Genomic DNA, 21,822 nt, shown 5'->3' with positions numbered 1-21,822 from the left:
CATGACAGAGCGGACGACTCTGTAACTACATCCACATCGTGGCTCCAAGCACGTACGTCACGGCTGTAATCCATCACCGCAGCTCATGAAAAACCTCTGTGTTTCCTTTTGTAAGGCAAAAAGAGTCGTTGGGGGGGTCAGGTTATAACTCTGTGTCCTCCCCCAACAATGCTGAGGTCAGACCCTCTTAATAAGTGAGGAAAATGGGGTCACCACCTGTGAGTTTGGGTTCACAGCTGAACATCAGTGGAACGTCTCCTGCCAAACTTCCATGAAGCCGTTTGCAGAGTTCTTCTGAGAAAAGGGTTGTTTCTGCAGGACCTGGGCCTCTTTTTCCACATCAGTGACTCACACTTGACAGTCTCTTCCGCGTCTCCTCTTTTTCTGTCCTCACTTCTATTATTCATCCTCCAAACCGAGCCGCAGATCTGCGCGTCAGGAAAATGACACGATTGTTCGAAAACGATCAGAACCAGTTTGATGAACTAATCGGATACATTTAGGGGTTATTTTGATCTTATTTGTTTGTTATTTTCCTGTTTCCTGTTTTATTCTACATAAGAGATAGAATTCCATGAAGTTGGAATTCCAACACTATTAAAAGTTCCAAAGATTTCCCATTAACATCCATCTTCATCAGGTCTGAGGTCCTAGTCTGTGCTCCTGACAGTCGCCTCCCCCAGATAGTCCAGTGGTTCGGTCCACTTGCCTCCTCCATCAAGCCGTCTGTCAGGAACCTCGGGGTGACTCTAGACCCGGTTTTATCCCTTGACTCTCATGTCGGGTCACTTGTTTGCTCTTGTTTTTATCAGCTTAAAAACATTGCAAAACTGAGTCCAGTTGTGTTGCGTTCTGGGATGGAGATGCTCATCCACGCTTTCATATCATCTCGTCTCGATTACTGCAACTCCATCTTCTCATGTTTAAGCAAAGAATCTCTAGAACGGCTCCAGGTTGTCCAGAACGCTGCTGCAAGGCTTTTAACTAAATCATCTTAAGTTTTCACACGTCACCCTTTTGTTAATCCAGCTGCACTGGCTCCCCATCCGCTACCCAGTGCATTTTAAAATCCTGGTTTTAACACAGGCAGCTCTTAATAGCCAAGCACCGGTCTATAGAAGAGACCTTTTGCAGCTGTACACCCCCAGCAGGTCCCTGAGGTCATGTGACCAGGGTCTGCTGGTTGTTCAGAGAACTCGGCTAAAGACTAGAGGTGACAGAGTCTTTGCAGCAGTGGCTCCATCCTTCCTCTCAGCCTCAGATCTGCAGACTCAGTGTTTGATTTCAAAAGCAGCTAAAAACTTATCTTTTTAAAATAGCTATTTCTTAATTATTTTTATATTTTGTGTTTTAATGTGTTTTACCATGTTTTTCCTGTTTTATCTCGAAAGGTGCTATTCAAATAAAGTTTATTATTATTATTATTATCAGCACTTTCAATGAGTTCTTTGTCACCACAAACTGATGTGCTCGTCTCATACCGACCTGCTGTCAAACACAAAACATGTCAAAGTCCGGCTACGATCACCGTTTGATCTAAATCCAAAACCTTAATCAAAGACGTCACAATCCAAAAACCTGCGTCGTCTTCGAGGACGTTGTTTTTGCAGAGCGGCAGATTGTGGGCGGGCCTGTTGGCGGGGAGGAACCCCTTCCCTGTCCTGTGACCCCTCCCAGCGTATCTCCTTCATCACAAGTACCTTCTTTACTAACGGCGTTTTCTCATCTGCTCTCCATTCACAAAAAAAACTCAGAAGTGCAAATTTAGGCTTTATTTTCTTGATAAATGTCCACAAGAACACGCTAAAAACACCATCGGAGTGTGTCTCTGAACTGGTTTCCCGTCTTTCCAGCTTTTTAAATCTTTCTTTGGTGAAACGTTTCTACATTCTGAGATCCAGAAATTCTCAGTTCCAAACTGAAAAGGATTTTTTTCATTGTTCTGTCGACACCTGAAGAAGTTCAGGGATCTGCTGGTTGATCTGATGTGTTTGTTTCCTTTGGCTCCTCCATAGCAATGGAGTTGTATCACTCTGTGTAAGTTTTTTACTCCAGTCATGGAGTTTTTTTCATTTTTAATTTGTAGTGAACTGTAGATGCCCCCCCTTATCCTCTGTCCCTGTGCACACAGTGCTGGCCTGCAGTGAGTAAGTGGGACAGGCCTGATGTTTACATGTTGGCGTGTTACATGTGGTGGGAATGGAGATGAACCTTAAAAGCTCACGAGCGGCTCGGTTTCCCTGCAGCCTCCCTAAGTGCTCGCAAAAATACATGCGTTGGCAGAGCGTCGCGTTCAACACCCATCAGGCGTTTAGGAATGTGGGACTTGTCAGCCGCCACCTGAATTTTTCACATCGTCAGGAGATGCAGAGCGGGTTTTAAGGAAGTGTGAGCTGAGGAGCCGCTGTGTGCTTCTGTGCCGACGGGGTGAAAATGAAAGGGTGACGTTAAATCCTCGTCTCTGACCGCCTCCTCAACTTCTGTTTTAAAGGTCAAGAAAACATCGGAGGCCACCTTGGCCACCATCCAGGACATGGTGACCATCGAGGACTACGACGTGTCCGAGTGCTTCCACCATAGCCGCTCCACCGAGTCGGTCAAGTCCACCGTGTCAGAGACGTACCTCAGCAAGCCCAGCATCGCCAAGAGGAGGGCCAACCAGCAGGAGACGGAGCAGTTCTACTTCATGGTGAGTCCCGACGGGACAGTTCTTTAGAGAGAAAAACAACACAGAAATGTCTGTCTAAATAAAAACAGAAACACTTTTTCACCCCACTGTGGACCCTAAACTTAATATTAGAGGACAGTTCATATCAAGACACCACAACAGGAAATGAATGAAAGCAAACTTCATAAAAATGTGTGTTTTTCACATTTTTCCAATTTATTTAGAATGTTTTAGTCCATGTCATTGCAGAGCTTTCCATTAAGGAGGATTAGTGACGCATTACATGGACGTTTTTAGTGTAAACGTGGCACTGAACGCGGAAAAATGCAGCTGAAAGACCAGGCCTGCACAATAAAGTGCAGATTTATCGTCATCGCAATATCAAGCTGTGAAATACGCATGTAGCAAAAGGAAATGGCAATAAACAGTTACCGTAAATGTGCTAAAACAATCTTATGGTAGCTTAAAGTATTCAACGAATCAAATTAATCCTTTCATGCGTCCACTCCTATGAAGAATCAGTTTTTGGTGTTTTTAACTTGTTCTTGTTCTTCTTTTTCACAAATATAAAGAAAATGAATCTTCAAATCGCATTTCTGCATTCAAATCTTTATTTAAGGATGCCGTTTGCAAAAGATCATATTTATGACATAAAATCTGCAAAGGGTGGGCTAAAGTCTCCAGGCTCCGCCCCTTTCTGATCATCTACCTGCAGACCAATGGATCCATGAACGTCTTTGTTTTCCTGGTCTGAGCTGGAATCTGGATCAGAACTGGACGGATGGATGGATCTGATATTGCTGCCGTTTCTGTTGCACCGCTAATGTTAGGTTGGGGTTGTGATGAGCTGTAAGCTAGAGGGAGATCATGTAAACAGAGAGCTCTCAGCAACTCAGGGGGGAATTTCTAATGAACTCCTGCTGCTCTGCAGACACTATGTCCTGGAAAACCACACAGGTTTGAAGATTTTGATGAAAAATCATGATTATGGTTAAAAGACCACTGGGAACGCTTTGAAAACGGATCAGAAGATGATCGGAGCGGACTTTATTTAATCCTGGAGAACCCATGGAGGCAAATTTGGTCAGTTTGTCTTTTCTCTATTATTTTCCAATTTTTAATTTGATTTTTTTCAGCGGCTGTTTATTGCTGCCACCAAAAATAAACAAACAAAAAAGACAAATTAACTTTAAAAGCCCAGAGGAAAATGTGTTTTTGTATTTTTTTGTGTTTAACTCTTCTGTATTGTGCAATAAATACTGATTTGCGGTTCGGATTTTTCTCTTTTTCTCTCTCATCGTTGTGTTGATGCATTGATAAAGCCAAATCACCATTTTTTCGCCCGTCGTATCCTCATTTCCATGACCGACATCTCATTATTTTCAATTCTCCACAGAAATTTCGTGAGTTTCTGGAGGGCAGTAATCTGATTTCCAAGCTGCAGGCCAAAAACGACCTTCTGAAGAGGACGCTGGGCGACGGTAATGAAACCCAACTTCCTAGTTCTTCTGAACGCAGCTCTGTGTTGTTTCTCACGTTATTTCTATACGCGGTTGTGTTTCCGTAAATGTCTTCGTTCCATAATCGTCACAAAAGTGAAGAAGCTTCTGTTCAGCGTCCTTGCTGCTGTCGCTGTGTGGTTGTGCGGCTCTTGTGCTTCAGGGTTGACCGCTTGCGCACAGATGGCGGGTTTCAAACGCGTCAGTAGTCCTGAGCGGCTCACAGACAGGTCCTGACATGTCCTCCCTACTAACTTCACCTGTCCTGCTTTCTTTCTCTCTGCTGCAGGCCACAGAGCTGACTACATGACCACGAGGTACGGCACGCTCTCACACACGCAGTTGCTCCGCTGCATGGGCAGCAAATGCAGAGTATGGGGGGTCTGTGTGTATGTGTGTGTATGGGGGGGGGGACCTTGCATTAGGAACATTGACTGTATGTGAGAACTGGACTCAGTGACATCACCCATAGTAAATGCTTTACTCCAACCAAATTAAGTCAATTAAGTCTTTTTTGTTGTTATATACAGTAGATATCGCCATGTTGGAGCCAGAGGTTGTCAGTAACGAGTCTGAGTCGTCGTTTCTATGGCAACCGCAAGTGATAGCCCGCATCCCTACCACTTGAAAGCAGGCTTCATGAAATCTGTCATATGTTATGAACGTTGGACGTGGGGGGGGCCAGCAGGCTCCACCTACTTTTATTGAGGCATCTGGTTAGTCAGTTTCTTGAATAGCTTGAACTACAGAAAAAAAATTAGATTATCGAAAAGATGTAAAAAAAAAAAAAAAAGTATAAGATCGAAAACGGTTCTTCTGACCAATAGAGTGGCTGAGTAACTGCTTTTTATTTCTCTATAGAAGTCGTCTAAGGCTTCTTGGAGCCACTTCCTGTTTGGAACGCCGGGGGGAGGAGCCACGACTCTGTTTAGTTCTCCTATACAGTCATCTAATAAGACAGAAGCGTAAGAGATAACACAGCGTTAAAGAGATGCACTATTTAAGTCGAGTCCCTCCAGAAACCAGCCTTTAGTGGCCGTTTGAGGAATTACAATTAACCCACTGAGTCTGAGTGGAAGATTGGGGTCGGATGAAGCCAAATACTTCAACAAAAAAAGTTTGAAACTGACTCTTTAGTTTGAGTCACTTTATCTCAGCTTTCACTGAGTCTTTTTCATTCTCCGTTGGCTTTCAGAAATAGAAAAAGCATTTGTGTTCATAAGTTTCCATTAAGTTTTTTATTGCTTGCGCGATGCTCTGTGCTGGTTTCTGACATGTCATGGTTTCCTGTGATATCTTGTTGAGAAAGAAAAAAGGTCCAAACACTTTGGTGAAAACGGAAGAACCATTCGTCGGCTGGGCTTTTTGGAGGACGACGTGGTTTTAATCCTCCTTTGTTATGGAAACTACCAATGTTTGTTGAATTCTAACGCAGGCTTTGTGTTCTAGACACCCCAACGGGCAGCTCAGAACCCACACTGGCCCCAGGCGGGCTAGACCCCGCTCAATTTTTCACGTTAAGTTATTTAATGGCAATCTGGACTCTTACATTAAGGTACCAGCGTTTAAACCGGTTCCTCTTCTCTTCTTCTGGGTTCCTGGCTGTCTGGGTCCAATCAAAGTCTTTTAGAACCGATTGATCACTTAACAAAAGAAAATATTTGCACCTGACGGCCGCAGGAGGAGATAGCAGCCAGGCATTTGTGTCCGCCAGCCCCTCTGGGTCACTGCTGACCCGGCTCGAGCAGAGCCCCTCCTCCTGGGTCAGCCAGGCCTGAGCTTCAGTGCTTCTTCCTGCGGCGGCGCCTAAACCGCCTGATGGTTGGGTCCGGTCCGTCATGGTCACAGTGTTCACGTCAGGGCTTGGTGAGCAGCTGGGACGCTCCTAACACGGCTCTTGCTTTTTTGTCTCTCCTTTTTCCGTCTTTGCACCCGCCTCTCGTGATCTGTAGCCGTGGACGGCGGAACTCGCACACTCGACATCAGGTAGAAACTCTGAGGCTGGGGGGGTTGAGCTGACTGTCATTCAAATATTCTACTAACATGAGCTGTGAAGACCTGTTCGGTTCCGACTCAACATGTGACTGAGAGCACTTTCCGATCCTCTTCAGAGACGTCGTCTGCATTTGCCCGGACCTCTTTTATTCTGAAAAATATTTCATCTGTAGTAATTTGTCTGTTTTGGACCAAACACAAAGAAGTGAAGTCAAGTCGGTCTGTCTCAGAAATGTGTCCAGAGACTAATTCTCGCTCTGCATGTGGATTTCCTAACTTCCTCTTTGTGTTTGCATGTTTTAACACCATTGTTGTCACAAATAAACGCTCCTGGTTCATCATAACGCAAACGTGTCCTCTTGAGAACCAGCACATTCATTTATGACCTTTGTAGTCTTCCCTCAATCCCACCCAAACACATGAGATATCATTGGAAAGGCCGGGAAGTCCTTATTTAATCACACTTAGCAGAGTATGTCAAACGACATAATCCAAACACCACTGACCCTTAAGGACACGAATGAATGGGCCGGTTCTTCAATCCTAAAATCCATCTTAATCCTCTTTTAAATATCCCTGCCCTTAAAAGTTTTTTTAAACAATATTTAAAAGAAACCATGTCTGGTGTTTGTTCTCTTTGCCTCTGCAGGATTCGGGACAGGCCATCCCTCGCGTGGTTGAGAGCTGCATTCGTTACATAAACCTGTATGGTAAGTCACTTTTCTCCAGCGCAGCAAATCGGTGTGAGAACCGTATTCGTCGTACACAGTCTCCATCCTGTTTACACGGCTGAGCGCTTTTCCACGCCGTTACTCCATGAAACAGCCTGACATACCTGGAACGCGAAGCGCGTGTTGAGATGCTGCGCCATCTCTGCTGGCCTGTGAAATCTAAAAGAACAAACTCATTTTGCTTTGCCATCATTCTCGACTTTCTCCTCACATTAAGTCCTAATTCCAGCCTAAAGACCTTCCAGGCGAGCTTGATTGCTCCATCAGGGGTCCGTTATTATCTTTAACGAGCAAATCGAAGCGGCTTAGTGAGCTGGGTTTATTGAGAAACGAAGGCCTGACTGACGCAGCATCCCGAGTTTATCTGCCCTTGATTTTCTCTGTCTTACGCCTCTAAGGCCTCCAGCATCAAGGAATATTTCGGGTTCCTGGATCCCAGCTGGAGGTGAACGACATCAAGAACTCGTTTGAGAGAGGTATGAGGCTCACCTGTGATGAAATGCCTGCTGCAGTTGGTCTGAAAAGTGCTCATATCTCCGTGGAACGGAATATCTTTCCAGGAAATGATCCTCTGACCGACGATGAGGACAACCACGACATGAACTCAGTGGCTGGAGTTCTCAAACTGTACTTCCGGGGTCTGGAAAATCCTCTTTTCCCTAAAGAGAGGTTTAACGATCTGCTGTCGTGCATCAGTGAGTTCAGTTGTGTTTTTACTTTCTCTGTTAACTTTAAAATAAGGACACTAGTGGGAAAAATGGATTGATTTGACTCTTTCTTCAAACGTGGAACACAAATTTTCCTGACTTCTTGACCCATCCCAAGTAAAACCTAGTAGTTCATGTCTCATAACAACAAAACGAGCTGCTTCCCTGAGATCTTGTTGTTTTGTGCGTGTAGAGCTGCTAGGCTCCATGTGCTCTGCTGAACACTGAAGGACGCTCACAAATAACTAAATAAAAACCGTCATGAAAGCATTTTGAATAGATACAAATATCACCAAATGAACTATCGCGAAATATTGCCAAAATGATTTTTTCCAACACCCCTGGTTTCCCGTTTAGTCCTTTACCCAACGAGTAGATCTCTCTTCCATCAGACGCCTTTATCGCTTCTAAACTCTTGTTTTATGACATTTTCCCCCATTTCTGAGTTTGCAGCAGGAGTTTTTTGTGCAGAGAAGCTGCGACTCCTACACTTCATCGGGTACAGATCCGTATATAGCCTCTGAATTACTCAAGAGCTACATAGAAACCTGGTTATGTATTCATGAAAAATGAAAGCATAAAAGCATCCCAGAAGCCTGGATCTTTGGCTGAAGGGGGGCTGCCTCTATTTATAGTATTGAGCACATACCAGACACTTTTAAGAAAAAAGAAACCCTGCTTCAGGTGAGAACAATGAGATGCATTTTGGCTTAAAGTTGAAAAGCTTAAAGCGGAATTAGACGCATGAATATTTGAAATAGAAAAAAAAATTCCAGCTTCTTCTTCTCCAGACGTTTTTCTTCTTCTCGCTTTTTTTTGTGACGTCAGTTGAGGAGCTAAAGTTGGAAGTCAATCGATCTTCTGCGACTTCCATGAACCTGGTTGTGGTTCAGGGGCGAAAAAGGAGTCGCCTTCTCAGACAAAGTCGGTGGTTTGAGTCCTGCCCTCCCCTCATCAAATGGGGTTAATCCATGAGGCCGGACACCTTAACCTGGAAGGTGTGGTTGATGGTGCTGTGGAAGAGGTGCAAAAAATTAACGTTAGCGGATTTGGGCTAAGTTTGGGTTCAGAATGTTCCCTTTGAAGAAATCCCACAGGGTTGTGCACATGTCTTAAATTTCGTACCGTTGTGTTGTTCTTGTAGGGATAGAGAACCTCTACGAGAGGGCGCTGTACATTCGGAAGATCCTGCTGACGTTTCCCAGATCCGTCCTCGTGGTGATGCGCTACCTGTTCGCCTTTCTGAACCAGTAAGTTGACAAAACCGTGCGCTCCCCCCTGAGTCCCACCTTCAGACACAGCAGTGGTTTCCTGCCTTCCCAGCCTGTCCCAGTACAGCGATGAGAACATGATGGACCCGTACAACTTGGCCATCTGCTTCGGGCCCACACTCATGCCCACGCCGGACAGCCAAGACCAGGTGTCCTGCCAGGCCCACGTGAACGAGGTCGTCAAAACCATCATCATCCACCATGAGAGCATCTTTCCTGACGCCAAAGAGCTGGAAGGGCCCATCTATGAGAAGTGCATGGCGGGGGGAGACTACTGGTGAGAAAGACGCCATTATGGTCTGTTTCTTCTAGGAGCGGGAGGTTCCATGTGGGTCAGACTGGGGTCGGTCCATTTTTAAGGTCGTCTTTAAGGATGAAGTCATTTGGCACAGCTGTGCAGATTTTGCTGGAAAGTTTGAACGCCACACAGGTGGAGCAGGTTTCTCCTTCAGTTTGGTGAATGGAAGAAAAACGTGCAGCGGAGGGTCTTTTGGCGAATGCAGCTGTGCGCCTGAAACGAATCCTTCAGCTCGCCCCCCTCGGGAAAAACAGGAAAGGGGGGGGCGCGTCTCCGCCCCCATTTCACTTCCTCGTGAGCACCACCAGTGGAGTTACCGATGGAGGAAACTCTATCCAAAAAAGTCGAAGCGGTCAAACCTGCGACTCCTTGCCAGCTCCACATCTGTAGGCGGAGCCAATTGCTCTTTCGTTCCCGTTTTTACCGGGCTCTCCAGAGGCTGACGGGGATTTATCCTCGACTAGAACTAATCAGGCGTCTCCGTGAGGCCGTGTCCCTCGCCGATGCTTTCAAAGCCCTTGAGAGGTTTGTTCTCCTGCCAGACTCCCTCGTCTGTCTTGTTGAGGAGGCGGCGGCCGCTGACATTTTGGCACGAGGGAGGCGTTTACTTCCTGGCAGGGATAATCTGTGGAGATGGGTGTGTGGCATTAGTCCCAACTCACAGAAAGAGAGCATTAGGAGGAAGAGGAGCAGGTTCTCATCACCTCACAGAAACATCCATGATGAAGGATCTTTGAACCTATTTTCAGGGTCTTTTTTTGAGACTAGATAACTTTGAAACGGAGCGGCAGAAGCGATTCAGTCGACTGACGGTTGGTGTCGCTCGTTACAGTGAAAGCCCCTTCAGCGAACATGGAGCCCTGGAGGAGGTGGACAACGAGGGAGGGACGGAGGCGCACACCAGCGAGGACGGTGAGTGAGCCGGGCCTCCGTGCAAACGGGGAAAGACGCGCACGTCAGCATTCGTACCGCGGTGCATTTTCCACCGAGCTCGCTTTAAGCTGCATCGTTCTTGGAGGAATGTGGTTTTTTGATCGTCTAAGTGTTTCAGAGGTGAAGCCCGAGTTTCAGCAGCTTCAGGGGGCGGGGCCAAAACCGTTCACATGGCTTGCTTCTGTCTGGCGACTTCTGGACAAAAAAAAGACTTTAGCGTTCAGCGTTTCAAACGTGATAATTTTTCTGATTTATTTATTTATTTTTTTTGGGGGTGAGAAGTGGTCTGAAGATCCACTTCACATCATCATTACTGTTGTTTTCAACGATTAATATTTAGAAGGTAATCAGATTGTAAGTAAGTTAGTAAGTAATCCTCTGAGAAATGGATTTATGTGACAGTGGCGTAGTGGCGAGGGGGTCCTGGTTCGAATCCTGTGCATTTGTGGGCTTCTTCCCAGTGTCCTCCCACAGTCCAAAAGCATGATTGACAGGTTCATTGGTCTGATGCGTGTCTCTTAATTGCCCCTAGGTGTGCATGAGAGTGAGTTTGTGGTCCTGCAACAGACCAGCGATCCGTTCAGGGGGACCCCCCCCCCCGCCTAACAGTAGCTGGGTTTGCTTCAGCGACCCCTTGACCCTGAAAGAGATTCAGTGGGTTCTAAGGATGGATGGATGGGTGGTGGAGCTGTGCTAAGTTCAAACTGGTGACAATCACAAAGTCCTCTCTGTGAAGAACCTGTGCAGCACAGCAGATTATTAGAGGGTCGGTCATCATGAACCGGTTTCGGACTCGGCAGAATTCTCTCGCTGTCGTGCAGGAAGCTTATCCGTCCGCTTTCGGAAAGCCGCCTCTGGCACGTCGATGCATCGACATCCCATCTGCTGGTAAACTCCCTGCAAGGTCAGAGATGAACCAACCGACACATCGATTATCTATCGCTTTACAGGAATTCATCAGGAGGTCCTCGGTGTGCCAGGTGGCCCCCGGGCACGCTGCACATATTAAACCGTTAAAGGGAGATGTTGGTTTGCAGATGTGTGGATCCGTGGAACCTCCAGCTCTGCTGTGCCGCCACAGCCGAGCATCAAAAATGAGACCTTATGTGCTTCCCTGCCTCTGTCTGCAGCCGCGTCGCTGCAGCGCCGGCAACTCTGATCCTCGCGCAAACATTTGCCAATCGGAGGTACGACGGATTCATGGGGCAGAATTTATTTACAGCCCCGTCCACTGCACCACAGCCAGATTAATTCAGACTGGACTCTGAAAGCTTGCTGCTGGCATTTCATCAGCCGTGTGGCTGAACTGTTGGATGTCAGCGGTGATTCCTGCAGCTGATATTCTGCGTCGGGGTGAGGTTTGTTCAGGGACCCCCCTGTCTGACTTCAGTGCGGGAGAGGGGGCAGAAACGAAGCTGCTATTTTTAGATCTGTGTTGCTGTAGCGCATGCTGGGGCTGCGGGAAGTTTACCTTTAGAATTCAAGAACCACCGCTACGCTCAGATAAGAGATGCAGCAGCCTGCAACGAGAGCATCAGCTGTCAACCCAATCTAATGATCCATACAGTGACTGACGTGCCCCCAAATCTTATGGATCTCCTCTCAACAGCTTCTATAAATATCCAGCCTCGGCCCCTGGGGGCTCACTGTGGCCCGGTCAGATAGAGCCGTGTTTGTATCAACTGCAGTTTGAATGCTGACTTGAATTCAATGCGCACACGTGAACTCGCCATCATCTTCACCTCGCTCACTCGTTATAACCGGACCTTTCCGTGTCAGCACAGCGCCTGTCGCGTGCCGTCGACGCCCCCCCCCCCCCCTGACAGAGGTGTCTGACCTGCATTCTTCCTGTCAACAGAGGCGGAGCCCATCGAAGCCATCGCCAAGTTCGACTACGTCGGGCGCTCCTCTCGAGAGCTGTCCTTCAAAAAAGGCGCCTCCCTGCTGCTCTACCAGCGGGCGTCGGAGGACTGGTGGGAGGGACGGCACAACGGCATCGATGGTTTGGTGCCGCATCAGTACATCGTGGTCCAGGACATGTGAGTGATTCCTGCCTTTTTACCGCCAAGCTGGTCCGTTTCTAGGTTACGAGGAGAAAGTTTACGCGCTACGCCTCAGCTGTCCGTCTCCTGGACGTCTTTCTCAAACGGATGACCAGGGTTGGGAGGGGCACAGAGGTGACTCCGCCCACCTCAACAGCATTTCTAAAGGGACAAAGTAAAGGGAGAAGTCCAACCACCTGTCAATCAAAAATCACAACATTTCTGACATTTGAGCTCTAGTTAACTCAAATTAGTCATTCGTTAATATAATTCCAACGGCACAAAGTTGCTTTTCTTTCTTCCCTTTAATCTGTCAGAATTCATTTGAATTGTGTCAACGGTCCAAAGTTATGACAGTTCAAAGAACGTTAGCACTGGAGCTAACATTTGAGTCAAATAGAGTAAAAAAAATGTTTGTGAGCCACTTTTCTCCACATCAGAATCTGTTGGAGTTACGCTAACTGCGGTCGAAGAGTTTTGGTCGTTCACAGAGGATGTTATCTCGCCGTCATCTGTAACTGTTATATTGGACTCTATGGAGTGATATTTATGCCACCACGTTGCAAACAAAACTTTCTAAATTGCAAATTAAAATATTAAATATTTGCTTTTAATTCTTTTTTTTGTTTGTTTTGTTCAATATTTTTTATTTTGCGTTCAAATTTTTTTGGCCTTTCAAAAAATATTTTTGCGTTTGCAACACAGATGTTTTCATATGCGTTGTGACTCCTCTCACTTTTTTCTATCTTTAAATTTGTTCTCATAAGTTTAGGTTTAGTGTGACAAAAAAATATTTGAAAGCAAATATTTAATATTTTCATTTGCAACTTTTTGTTTTGTTTGCAACGTGGTGGCATAAATATCACTCCATAGAGTCTATGGAAAATTGTTAGCATCTGCAACCACCCTCTTGTGGTCGTTTGAGGAACTGCAACACTTGTGGGTAATTGTCCTTCAGTGACTTGGTTGGAACCCCGAGAGCCCAAAGCTAACAGAGGACTCAACAGTCACGTGTCATTTATAAGACCTGTTTGTGCGAATTCTCCTTTAACCCTTTATCACCGAAGCTTTGGCTCTTTGACGTAGCATAACTCGTACACTGCTTACGCGATCAACAGGCTGATTCTGACACGGACAAAGGCGGCTTTGCACTGATCTGTGCCATTTTACTGACATGAAGTTCCATGACGACACAAAGCCCCTTTCCTTCTTGACCGGATCAGCTGGAATTAAGCTGTTGTGTAAACTGTTGGAGAGTTACGGTCGTCTAAAGAATCTAAAGGCTGTAGCAAATTCATATCTGCTGAAAGATTAGTGGAGAAAAAAAACCTTTGGGACCAGATTGTTGGTGTGACTTTTCTGTCTAGTTAAATTGAGCAACCGGGCTGCCACTTAAGCTCGCCTACTACCTTCACATGGCTCCAGAGCCTTTGCTTTTTAAATGTACTTCAATCCGGAAGTCTTGTTAAATCTCATATCGTCAGCTCCACAGGAGGCTTTAAGGCCACCGGTCGGTTCCTCCTGATGACACCTCCGTGCCCCTCCACCATCGTCTCCACAGTAGATCGGATCAGTGGTCCGAGAGTTCGGGTCTAACGGAGCGGATTCTGTGCGTCGTCACACTTATTGGGTCACTGACAAAACGGCCGTTTAGACTCCCTTTTCACTCCTTCCTCCTCTTTACTCCTCCCCCCCTGCTGTCCCATCAGAGCGCCTCCATCAATAATTCACCAGGGGGAGGCGCCGCTGATGGGATGTCCTCTTAGTTAATGAAAGTGCCGGAGAATTTACAGCAGCTCAGGTCACACAGGTGCTGCGTTCTTCTGCTTCCTGTTGAGGAGAGGAAGCTGAGGAGGCGGCGTTTCCCACAACCAACATGGATGGAGGCAGATGTTTGAGAAGATGGATACGATGTTTCTGAGGAGGAGGGTCAAAGGGCAGGGATGCCCAGTTTAGCTTCGTCTGTTTAGTTTGGTTTAGTCACTGAAGTTACGTTTATTACAGTAATGAAGCCCATTGAGACGACTAGTGTTGTAATGTGGGGCTGCAGAAATAAAAGTGAATTGTTTAGGCCTGAAAGTGCTGTCAAGCAGCCATTGAAACCCATCAAAGCGTTCTGAAAGGCCGCCATGACTCATGTGACCGTCTGGACAGAGTGGGGGCGGAGCAAAAATGCTGACTGTAGGATGTAAACTCAGACGAGGGCGATTGTATAACAGAGAAAATATTGACGGATTTGCTGTCTCAGCCTCTGTTTCTGTGTCTCCACGCCGCGCTCTTCCCAGGGACGACAGCTTCTCCGACACTCTGAGTCAGAAGGCCGACAGCGAGGCCAGCAGCGGCCACGGCGGCGAGGACAAGTGCTCGGGCAAAGACGTGTGCTTGCCCTCCGATACCAGGATCGCTGACGCTTACATGGCAAGGTGGGTGTCTTCCCCCCCCTAAGAGGATCTCTAAAGACTTTATGGGAGGTTTAATCAGGTAAAAGCATGTGTTGCCCACTGGACCCCGCCTCAAACGTTTCACTGACAGGGGGTGTGGCCTTCCTCCAGACTCGGTAGTGCGGATAAATGGCGACTAAATTGTTTTTAATTTGGTTGTAGGTGGAATAAACCATTTTCTGTGGATGACGTCACGCTGGCTCACTCCTGGCCTCTCGTACAGTCGATGGTTTGATGAAGACGAGCAGAACTGGAGCAGCTGCTCTTTCTAAGCCGCAGGAAAAAAAACGATATATTTTTAATTGCCGTTAGCAAACCTCTGACTTGACCATGAGCAGCATTCACAAAACAGGAAGTCCACACGCAGGAGCTCACGATTCATGATTCGAAGAACCTTTTAAGCCCGAGTCTGGTGTCGTTTCAGCTTTTGCACTCAAACAGAAAGCTCTTAAGGATTCCAGCAAATCTGAGAGCTTTCTGTGTTTTACGACTATGCAGAAGATGGAAAGAAGGACTGAGTTCCTCTAAAAAGTTCTCTTTTACCTTTTAACTAACACGCCTAAAGCTGGAGACACCATTCTTCTGTCCTGCACACGCCCCCCCCCACACACACCTTTAAGGTGGATTATGTCTCTGAACGGGATCTGGGTTTGGTGAGAAATAACTTTAAGAGCTTCATGATGGATTTTGCTGTTTAAACTAAAGGATTTTTGTCATTTTTAGGATAAACTGCTCGGATGTTTGGTTTTGTTTTTAGGGCTCATTTTTTCATAGCAGCGCCTGACGGTGGTACCAGCCACCAGGTTCTTTGGGTCATCGGAGAATCAGAAATCTTTACCCATCTCATAAATGGAATAAAGTATTTTCCTCCATCCTCCTCCCATCACACCTCAGTGTTTCCGCTCGCCTCTCCTGCCGTTGCGTCTCCTCTACGGATGGATTTAGTGACCTTCACGCGTTTGTCTGCTTCCTGCTCCAACACATTTTATGCGGCGCCGTTCTTCCTCGCTCCTCTTCAGAGATGAAGGTGGAGGATTTAAGGTGGATGAATCCCCCGTTCTCCTCCACCTGACGAGCAGCGTCACGCCCCTGAAGTAAACCCAGAGGATTTAACTTAAGACGTTTCCCCTTCTCTCCTCCATTATCAGACTTGAATCACGCCGGCCGCTTTCAAGGTGCTTCTCAAACTTCTGGAGGTTTTTCAGCTTTGACCGATAACTTTGGTGTTCTGGTTCTGGTCGGCGGAAGCTGCAGCAAACTGGCGTCTCCTTCAGGAGATGACAGCACGTTTGTTGTTCTCTCCGTCCCAGAGGGAGGCGCACTGCTCCACCTGCAGCTGAAGACGCCTTCCTGCACCTCTTTTATCAAAAGCAGGAATTGAAGTAAACAGGATCTTCTGAAGATCATGAATGTAGGAAAGTTCTGGAACTGACTACGGTCGATCCGAAACTAATAAGGTCATTTTGTGTTTGGAATTCTTCTGATGAAAGATCCGCTCCTTCTCCATGACTGAAGCTCCTCTGATGACTCCTGCTGGTGAAAGCAGACGCTTGTGAAGATAAAGTTGTGGAGAAACGGAGAATGGAGGCTCCTGAGGTCAGAGAACGAGGGAGCGGGTTCCTCAGCGGTTCCTGTCCCGTGAGCTGGCCTGGGTTCAGGCACAGGGCAGCCCGTTGCTGAAGCAGCTGCAGCTCCTCCTCATGGACGCTGCTCCTCTGCCTCCTCCATCCTCTGCATAAATTCCAGGCCCACTCAGGCTCCTCTCCAAAGCTAATGGAGATCAGAGAGGTCTGCCAACCAAGAGGAATGAACGTTTGAGCCAAAATGATGACCGCTGATCCGAGATCTGCCTTTCATGGGTTCCTGAAAGCGTCACTAGATCTTTGAGGATGAAGATGAGCAGACGTGGAAGCTGCTGAGCTGCAGTGACGACAAAAACCCCACGGTCCCGGCGTGTGCTGCTGCATTCAGTCATGCTTTTGTTTTTTACAACAGGTCTGCCTTGAAAAAGAGTTCCTGGTTAAATAAAGTGTAACCGGTCGGATCCGTAAAAGGTCTTAAATGTCATTTTACTAAAACAAGATCCTATAAAGCATCAAATTATCTTAAATTCTGGGCGAATGGCTTTTACGTTTTTTTCTCGTCAATGCGATGAAACTCCCAGTCCCAAAAAAACGTTTCTAAGATGCGTCCCGAGGTGGTGAAGTGGTGGTAAATCGCTCAGCTAGCTAACTGGCTCATGTTTAGCACTGTAATGATCAATTGTAAATGCATTTAGAAGTACTTTCAGGGTCACTGTGGAACTAGAACTGGAATTTTACTGAATCTTTACCTAAGCTGTTGAATGTTGTGTTTTAATGAGGTTTGTGGAATTATTTATTAGTTTTAATAGTGTTTTGGGGTTTTTATTTCTCCCGTTCCTCTAGCATAATACAATAATTCCATTTCAAACAGACTTTGAAATGAATCATTTTAGGTTTTGGGGGTTAAATGTGGCATTTGTTCAACAGAACTGTCAAACTTTATGGCCCCGTAAAAGCATTTTAGAGCCAGACATGGGAAAGAGGAACTACAATAACAAATATTGTTGATTTAATCTGTTTTATAAGTGGAGTTTCTTAACTTGGTTGCCTGCAATGACGTTTTCATTCCAGCAGGAGTCAGTATTGAGTGACACAGTGTCGACACAGTTTGGGGAATGTGTCGAAACGCTTCACGAGGCCTCATCTGCCCATCACTAAAGACACGGCACGCATTGATTTACAATGTCAACAGCCAATCAGAGCGCAGAAGAAGAAAAAGAGAATGCTGTGAGACTGAAAAAGGGGAACCGAGATAAAGTTGTGACCGCTGTAGTTTAAAAGCCCAATGCAGGGTTTGTTAAATGTATTTCACTTGAAAAAAACAGAACACTTATCTTTCCTAAAGTTAAACTTTCTGAGATATATTTAGAGAACTGACAGAAAAAGAGAACGAGCTGCATTTGTTTCTCACCTTCCTTTCCTTTCTGTCTGACAATCTGCTGAGGCTGACACAAACACAGTACCGGTTCTGCAGAACCTGGTTCTGTTGATCTGAAAAAGCTCTTCAGCTTCTCAAACTCCCACCCGTTCCTGTGTTTCCAAAAACCCCATGAGTTCAGACATAAACTCCTTGCATTTCAAAGGTTTTTCATGTTTTATATCCGCCTGTTTTTTTGTGTCACAGGCACAGAAAAAGGTCAGAGCCGCCCTCCCGGCGGCCCCCCGCCCGCCCCAGCGACGTCCACTGCACGGTGCACGTCTCCCAGCAGAGCCACGGCGGGACCCCAGAAATGGGCTCGCCCATCCTGGGCCACTTCAGCCCGAGGGACGCGCTGCGCGGCCGGGGCCACCTCCCCGTGGACAGCCCCGAGCGGCGGCACCGCCTCGGCCACAGCAGCCTCACCAACATCAGCCGCCACGAGTCCCTGAAGAAGTCGGAGAGCCCGCCCATCCGCCGCTCCACCTCCTCGGGCCAATACCCCGGCTTTACCGACGCCCACCTCCTCCACCACCACCACCACCACCACGGGGGGAAGGCGCTGGACCCGGAGACCATCGCACAGGTCAGCGCGGGACGAGCGGCGACCCGACCGCAGCTCCCTCCACCATCAAAGCCCTGCCCCGCCCTGTAAACACATAGTCAGTCCCCGTCTTTTGCTGCTGCTGTGTCTGTGCGCCGAAACACGCTGAAGGCGGGTTCCTCAGGCAGACGGCGAGCAAAGGCCGGGGTCACGGAGAGCCTCGTGTGAAACATCCCAAAACGGAGAAGGCGGTTAGCCGCTGTTCTGAGGGGAGCTTCAGCTGGTCTGCAGGAGTCAGAACATCTGAAGCTGTGCCAGTCTGCCTGTCCGCCTCCAGGGAGCATGCTCAGACGAACACCGCCCTTCCTCTCTGCATCCTCCTCTGCCTCACACACGATTAGTTTGAACCCGTTCAACGCATGTCTGTGCTGTTTAGAGCAGGGGTCTGCAGCCACAAGCAGCGCTTTGAGGGAAGAAAAATAACATTCAAACTGACTAAGTTAGCAGTGATTTCATTCAGAGCTTCTGTTTGGCTGAGAAGAAACATTTTTACACCCAACAGATTCAGAGGCTTTGAGGTTCCTTTGATCTTCTCTGATCACTTCACTTATTTTAGGATCTATGCTGCTCAACCAGGTTTATTAGCTGTACTTGTTGAATTCTACATATACTATTTCTATTTAACCAGTAAAAGTCATGTTCAGGTTAACATCAGTAGTAAATAGGACAAAGGATGACAGGCCACCAAAGTAGACCTAAAGAAATAACCAGAGAAAAGACGGTTTTGGACTTTGATTGTTTAAAACTTTGCATCCTATGAGGCATAAGCTTCAAACGAGCCTCTGTCAAAAGAAAAAAGATCACATTTAGAGAAAAGGTTTTTTCTCTGAACATTTCTGTTTTTGTTTGCCCCCCCCCCCTAAAAAAGAAATCTCACGTTCATATATTTTAGAAGTAAAACTGAGACAAATGCAGAGCAGAACCAACAGAGGGTGGTTTGGATCAAAAAGGCCCAAAATTTTGTCTTAGAAGTTGCAGCCCCCTGTTCTAGACATCATCTTGATGTTTCTAATCGTCTTTAACTTCCTTTTTTAGTCTTTTTATTCCATGTTTTCAGTCTCCGCCTCTTCTCGCCTGCTCCCGCTGTAACGCGGTCCCTCTGTGTCCCGCAGGACATCGAGGAAACCATGAACACGGCTCTGAACGAGCTGCGTGAGCTGGAGCGCCAGAGCTCCGCCAAGCACGCCCCCGACGTGGTGCTGGACACCCTGGAGCAGAGGCAGACCTCTGGCGGCGGCGGCGGCCCCACGCCGGCCAGCTCCAGAGAGTCCCTGAGCCCAATCCACAGCGTCACGCTGAGGGCGGCCGTCAACACGGAACCGCCCGTCCGGAGAAACGCCAGCGACCCCGTGAGCACCTTCAAGCCGGCCGTCGCACCGCGCATGGGGGTGCAGCTCAAACCCCCCACTTTGAGGCCCAAACCCATGGTCCTGCCTAAAAGCAGCCCGGCGCCGCAGCCTCCCGCCGCTCCGGCTCAGGACCCCCTGGACAAGTCCTGCACCATGTAACTCTGGAGGCAAGAGCGCATCTCCTCAAACTACCAGCAGGGGGCAGTCAGGTCCTACAAATGTCAAACTGAACTTTTGACAATCCTGTGGATTTCTGTACAGAAGCAGGAGGACTAACCAGATTGAAGACTTTTTGTAGTTACCATGTAGAAGAATTAGTCTGAAACACATTTATGTTTTTAAAAGCTTGGCGTCGGTCTGTCTAGCATGTTTATTTTTTTATTCAAACGGAAAATGAAAAAAACTTCCTGGAGTGTTTTTAGGCTTCACCTGCTTTAGCAGACAGACTTTGATGAACTGAACGTCTCCTGGTTTACCGGCTAATCCCTCTTTGGTTGGAGTGGAACAGGTCCAACTTTCAACAGGTAAATGGTGCTGCGAGGACCCAGAGCGTCTGAGGAACTGTCCTCGGCGAGCTATTTATTGACGGGACTCATCGGTGAAGCTTTTCCTTCCATAAAACCTGGAGGAACGCCCTCTGAGACAAAAACCGTCTTCACAGGTCATTTGGATTTGCATTTAAAGACAAACAACAACAGGATGAAACCACTATTTTGTTGTGAACGCCGAGCATGTCGACGCCCCCCTTGAATTCCTGCAGCTTTAGCGGATGGCGTGTGTTCCGTGTGCGTTTGCATCTGTCGGACATGTGAAAGATGAGATCATCTTCACGTCTGCAACCACCGGCTTCCAAGCATAGAAACCCTGTGACGTAAAGACTGTGGAAGCTCCGCCTACCGCCATGCTCACGACGCCCCTCCCACTCCGCCACGCCTACAGGAAGACAGCAGCGTTGAACCCGCCTGTTTTCAGTCCGCCGCTTGCGTGTGCGTGTCCACGTGTCCCAGAAAACATTTGAAGATGGAGAATCCTCAGAAGGTTCTCCTGGAGGCGTGGCGTCCGTGGCAGATCTTTCTAACAGCAGGTCTACGATTGATGCGTTTTGTGTAGATTCATCTAAATGTGTGTTACTAACTGCGTTATTTTTTTATCCTGTGTATTGGGAGGTTAGACGTCAGAGACATCCACAGGTTTAGAGCAGTCGTAGAAGAGGTCGTGGCCTTTGTCCCCATCCAACGTCGGCGGTAGGACGCGGCGGCGGCGGCGCCGTCTGCAGCTTTAAACTAACCTGTGGTGTTGTGTACGTCTGTAGTGTGTTCCTGTGAAAGTGCCTTTGCTGAACTTCCTGGGGCGTTTTCATGACAAACCTTTCCATGACTGAAGAGGAAACCGCGTTTTCTGCAGATGCCTGTACATACGGTGACAGCGTCATGTTTCTTTAAATAAAACAGGTAGTTCTTCCATCCTGGGGGAGTTTTTTTTTGTTGCTTCATCATTCGGTCCCGCAGCAGCAGACCGGGATGTGCGTTCATTCTCCTTCTCCTTCTCTCAGCCATAATTTCACCAGCGCCACAAATTCAAAAACTCAGGAAAAGTTGACACACGCCTGGTAGCCGGTGAAAATGGATTCTGGGCAGCCCCCCCCTTCCACAAAATGATGACATCACAGACAGAGGAACCGTCAAACAAAATCGCCGTCTCTTATGGGGATGAAAGAAAATGGTCAAAAATCCATCAAATTATACCAGAAACACACGTCTGGGATATTCAAAGGGAGTTTTAAAATTATTATGGGATGGCCAAAGAACCTACAATGTTGTGGCAGAGGGTGAATTTTGGGGAAAAAGAAAAGCTTTGTTCAAGCGATTTTAATGAAATTTCACTAACTTCACCAAGTTAAATCTACGGCCACAACCAAAGATTCATTGACCTTTGACCTCAGTAAGATCACGCCATCTTGAATTAAAAATAAAATAAAATCCCTTTTAGGATCTTCTAGGTATTTCAAACTATCGCCTTCTAACTCCTGGAGCATCGCTGGCCGAATGTTGGTTTTGAAGTTTGAATGGTGTTAGCTCGCAAAAGGGGCGTTTCCCTGCTGCTTTGGTGGAGGTTTACCGCATGAATCGTCGGCTCATCGATATAACACATGATATGATCGTAATAGGAACAGAAAAACCCCTGTTGTCCAGGAAATCCACAAATGTTCTTTTGCCGATCCTTCTAAAAACGACATTGACCTGTTCGTCACCATCAGGGGACCCAAAAATAAAGTGGTTCCTAT

The 21,822-nt window shown here is 47.1% G+C and overlaps 1 protein-coding gene across 5 annotated transcripts in view; it reads left to right on the top strand.

Moving 5' to 3' along the window:
• Positions 1-21,001, top strand: part of srgap1a (SLIT-ROBO Rho GTPase activating protein 1a) — a 73,380-nt gene extending 52,379 nt beyond the window's left edge. Inside the window, exons 9-22 of one of the 5 annotated variants that reach the window (XM_023956102.2) lie at positions 2,492-2,689; positions 4,065-4,149; positions 4,457-4,484; positions 6,120-6,153; positions 6,812-6,872; positions 7,292-7,369; positions 7,454-7,588; positions 8,745-8,850; positions 8,924-9,148; positions 10,002-10,081; positions 11,961-12,141; positions 14,430-14,567; positions 17,793-18,171; positions 19,302-21,001. In XM_023956102.2, the coding sequence (XP_023811870.1) occupies positions 2,492-2,689; positions 4,065-4,149; positions 4,457-4,484; positions 6,120-6,153; positions 6,812-6,872; positions 7,292-7,369; positions 7,454-7,588; positions 8,745-8,850; positions 8,924-9,148; positions 10,002-10,081; positions 11,961-12,141; positions 14,430-14,567; positions 17,793-18,171; positions 19,302-19,697 (2,124 nt within the window). In that variant the 3' untranslated portion in view covers positions 19,698-21,001. Of the gene's footprint in view, positions 1-2,491; positions 2,690-4,064; positions 4,150-4,456; positions 4,485-5,616; positions 5,723-6,119; positions 6,154-6,811; positions 6,873-7,291; positions 7,370-7,453; positions 7,589-8,744; positions 8,851-8,923; positions 9,149-10,001; positions 10,082-11,960; positions 12,142-14,429; positions 14,568-17,792; positions 18,248-19,301 lie in introns of all 5 variants that reach the window. The other 4 variants (XM_078949104.1, XM_023956101.2, XM_023956103.2 and 1 more) reach the window with 4 other exon arrangements.
• Positions 21,002-21,822: the final 821 nt, after the last annotated feature.

Source organism: Oryzias latipes, chromosome 6, assembly GCF_053564925.1.
Source record: "Oryzias latipes strain Hd-rR chromosome 6, Olatipes_Hd-rR_3.1".
NCBI classification, from domain to species: Eukaryota; Metazoa; Chordata; class Actinopteri; order Beloniformes; family Adrianichthyidae; genus Oryzias; species Oryzias latipes.
Note: the sequence above shows the minus strand (reverse complement) of the source record. Positions and strands in the feature narration are given on the sequence as shown.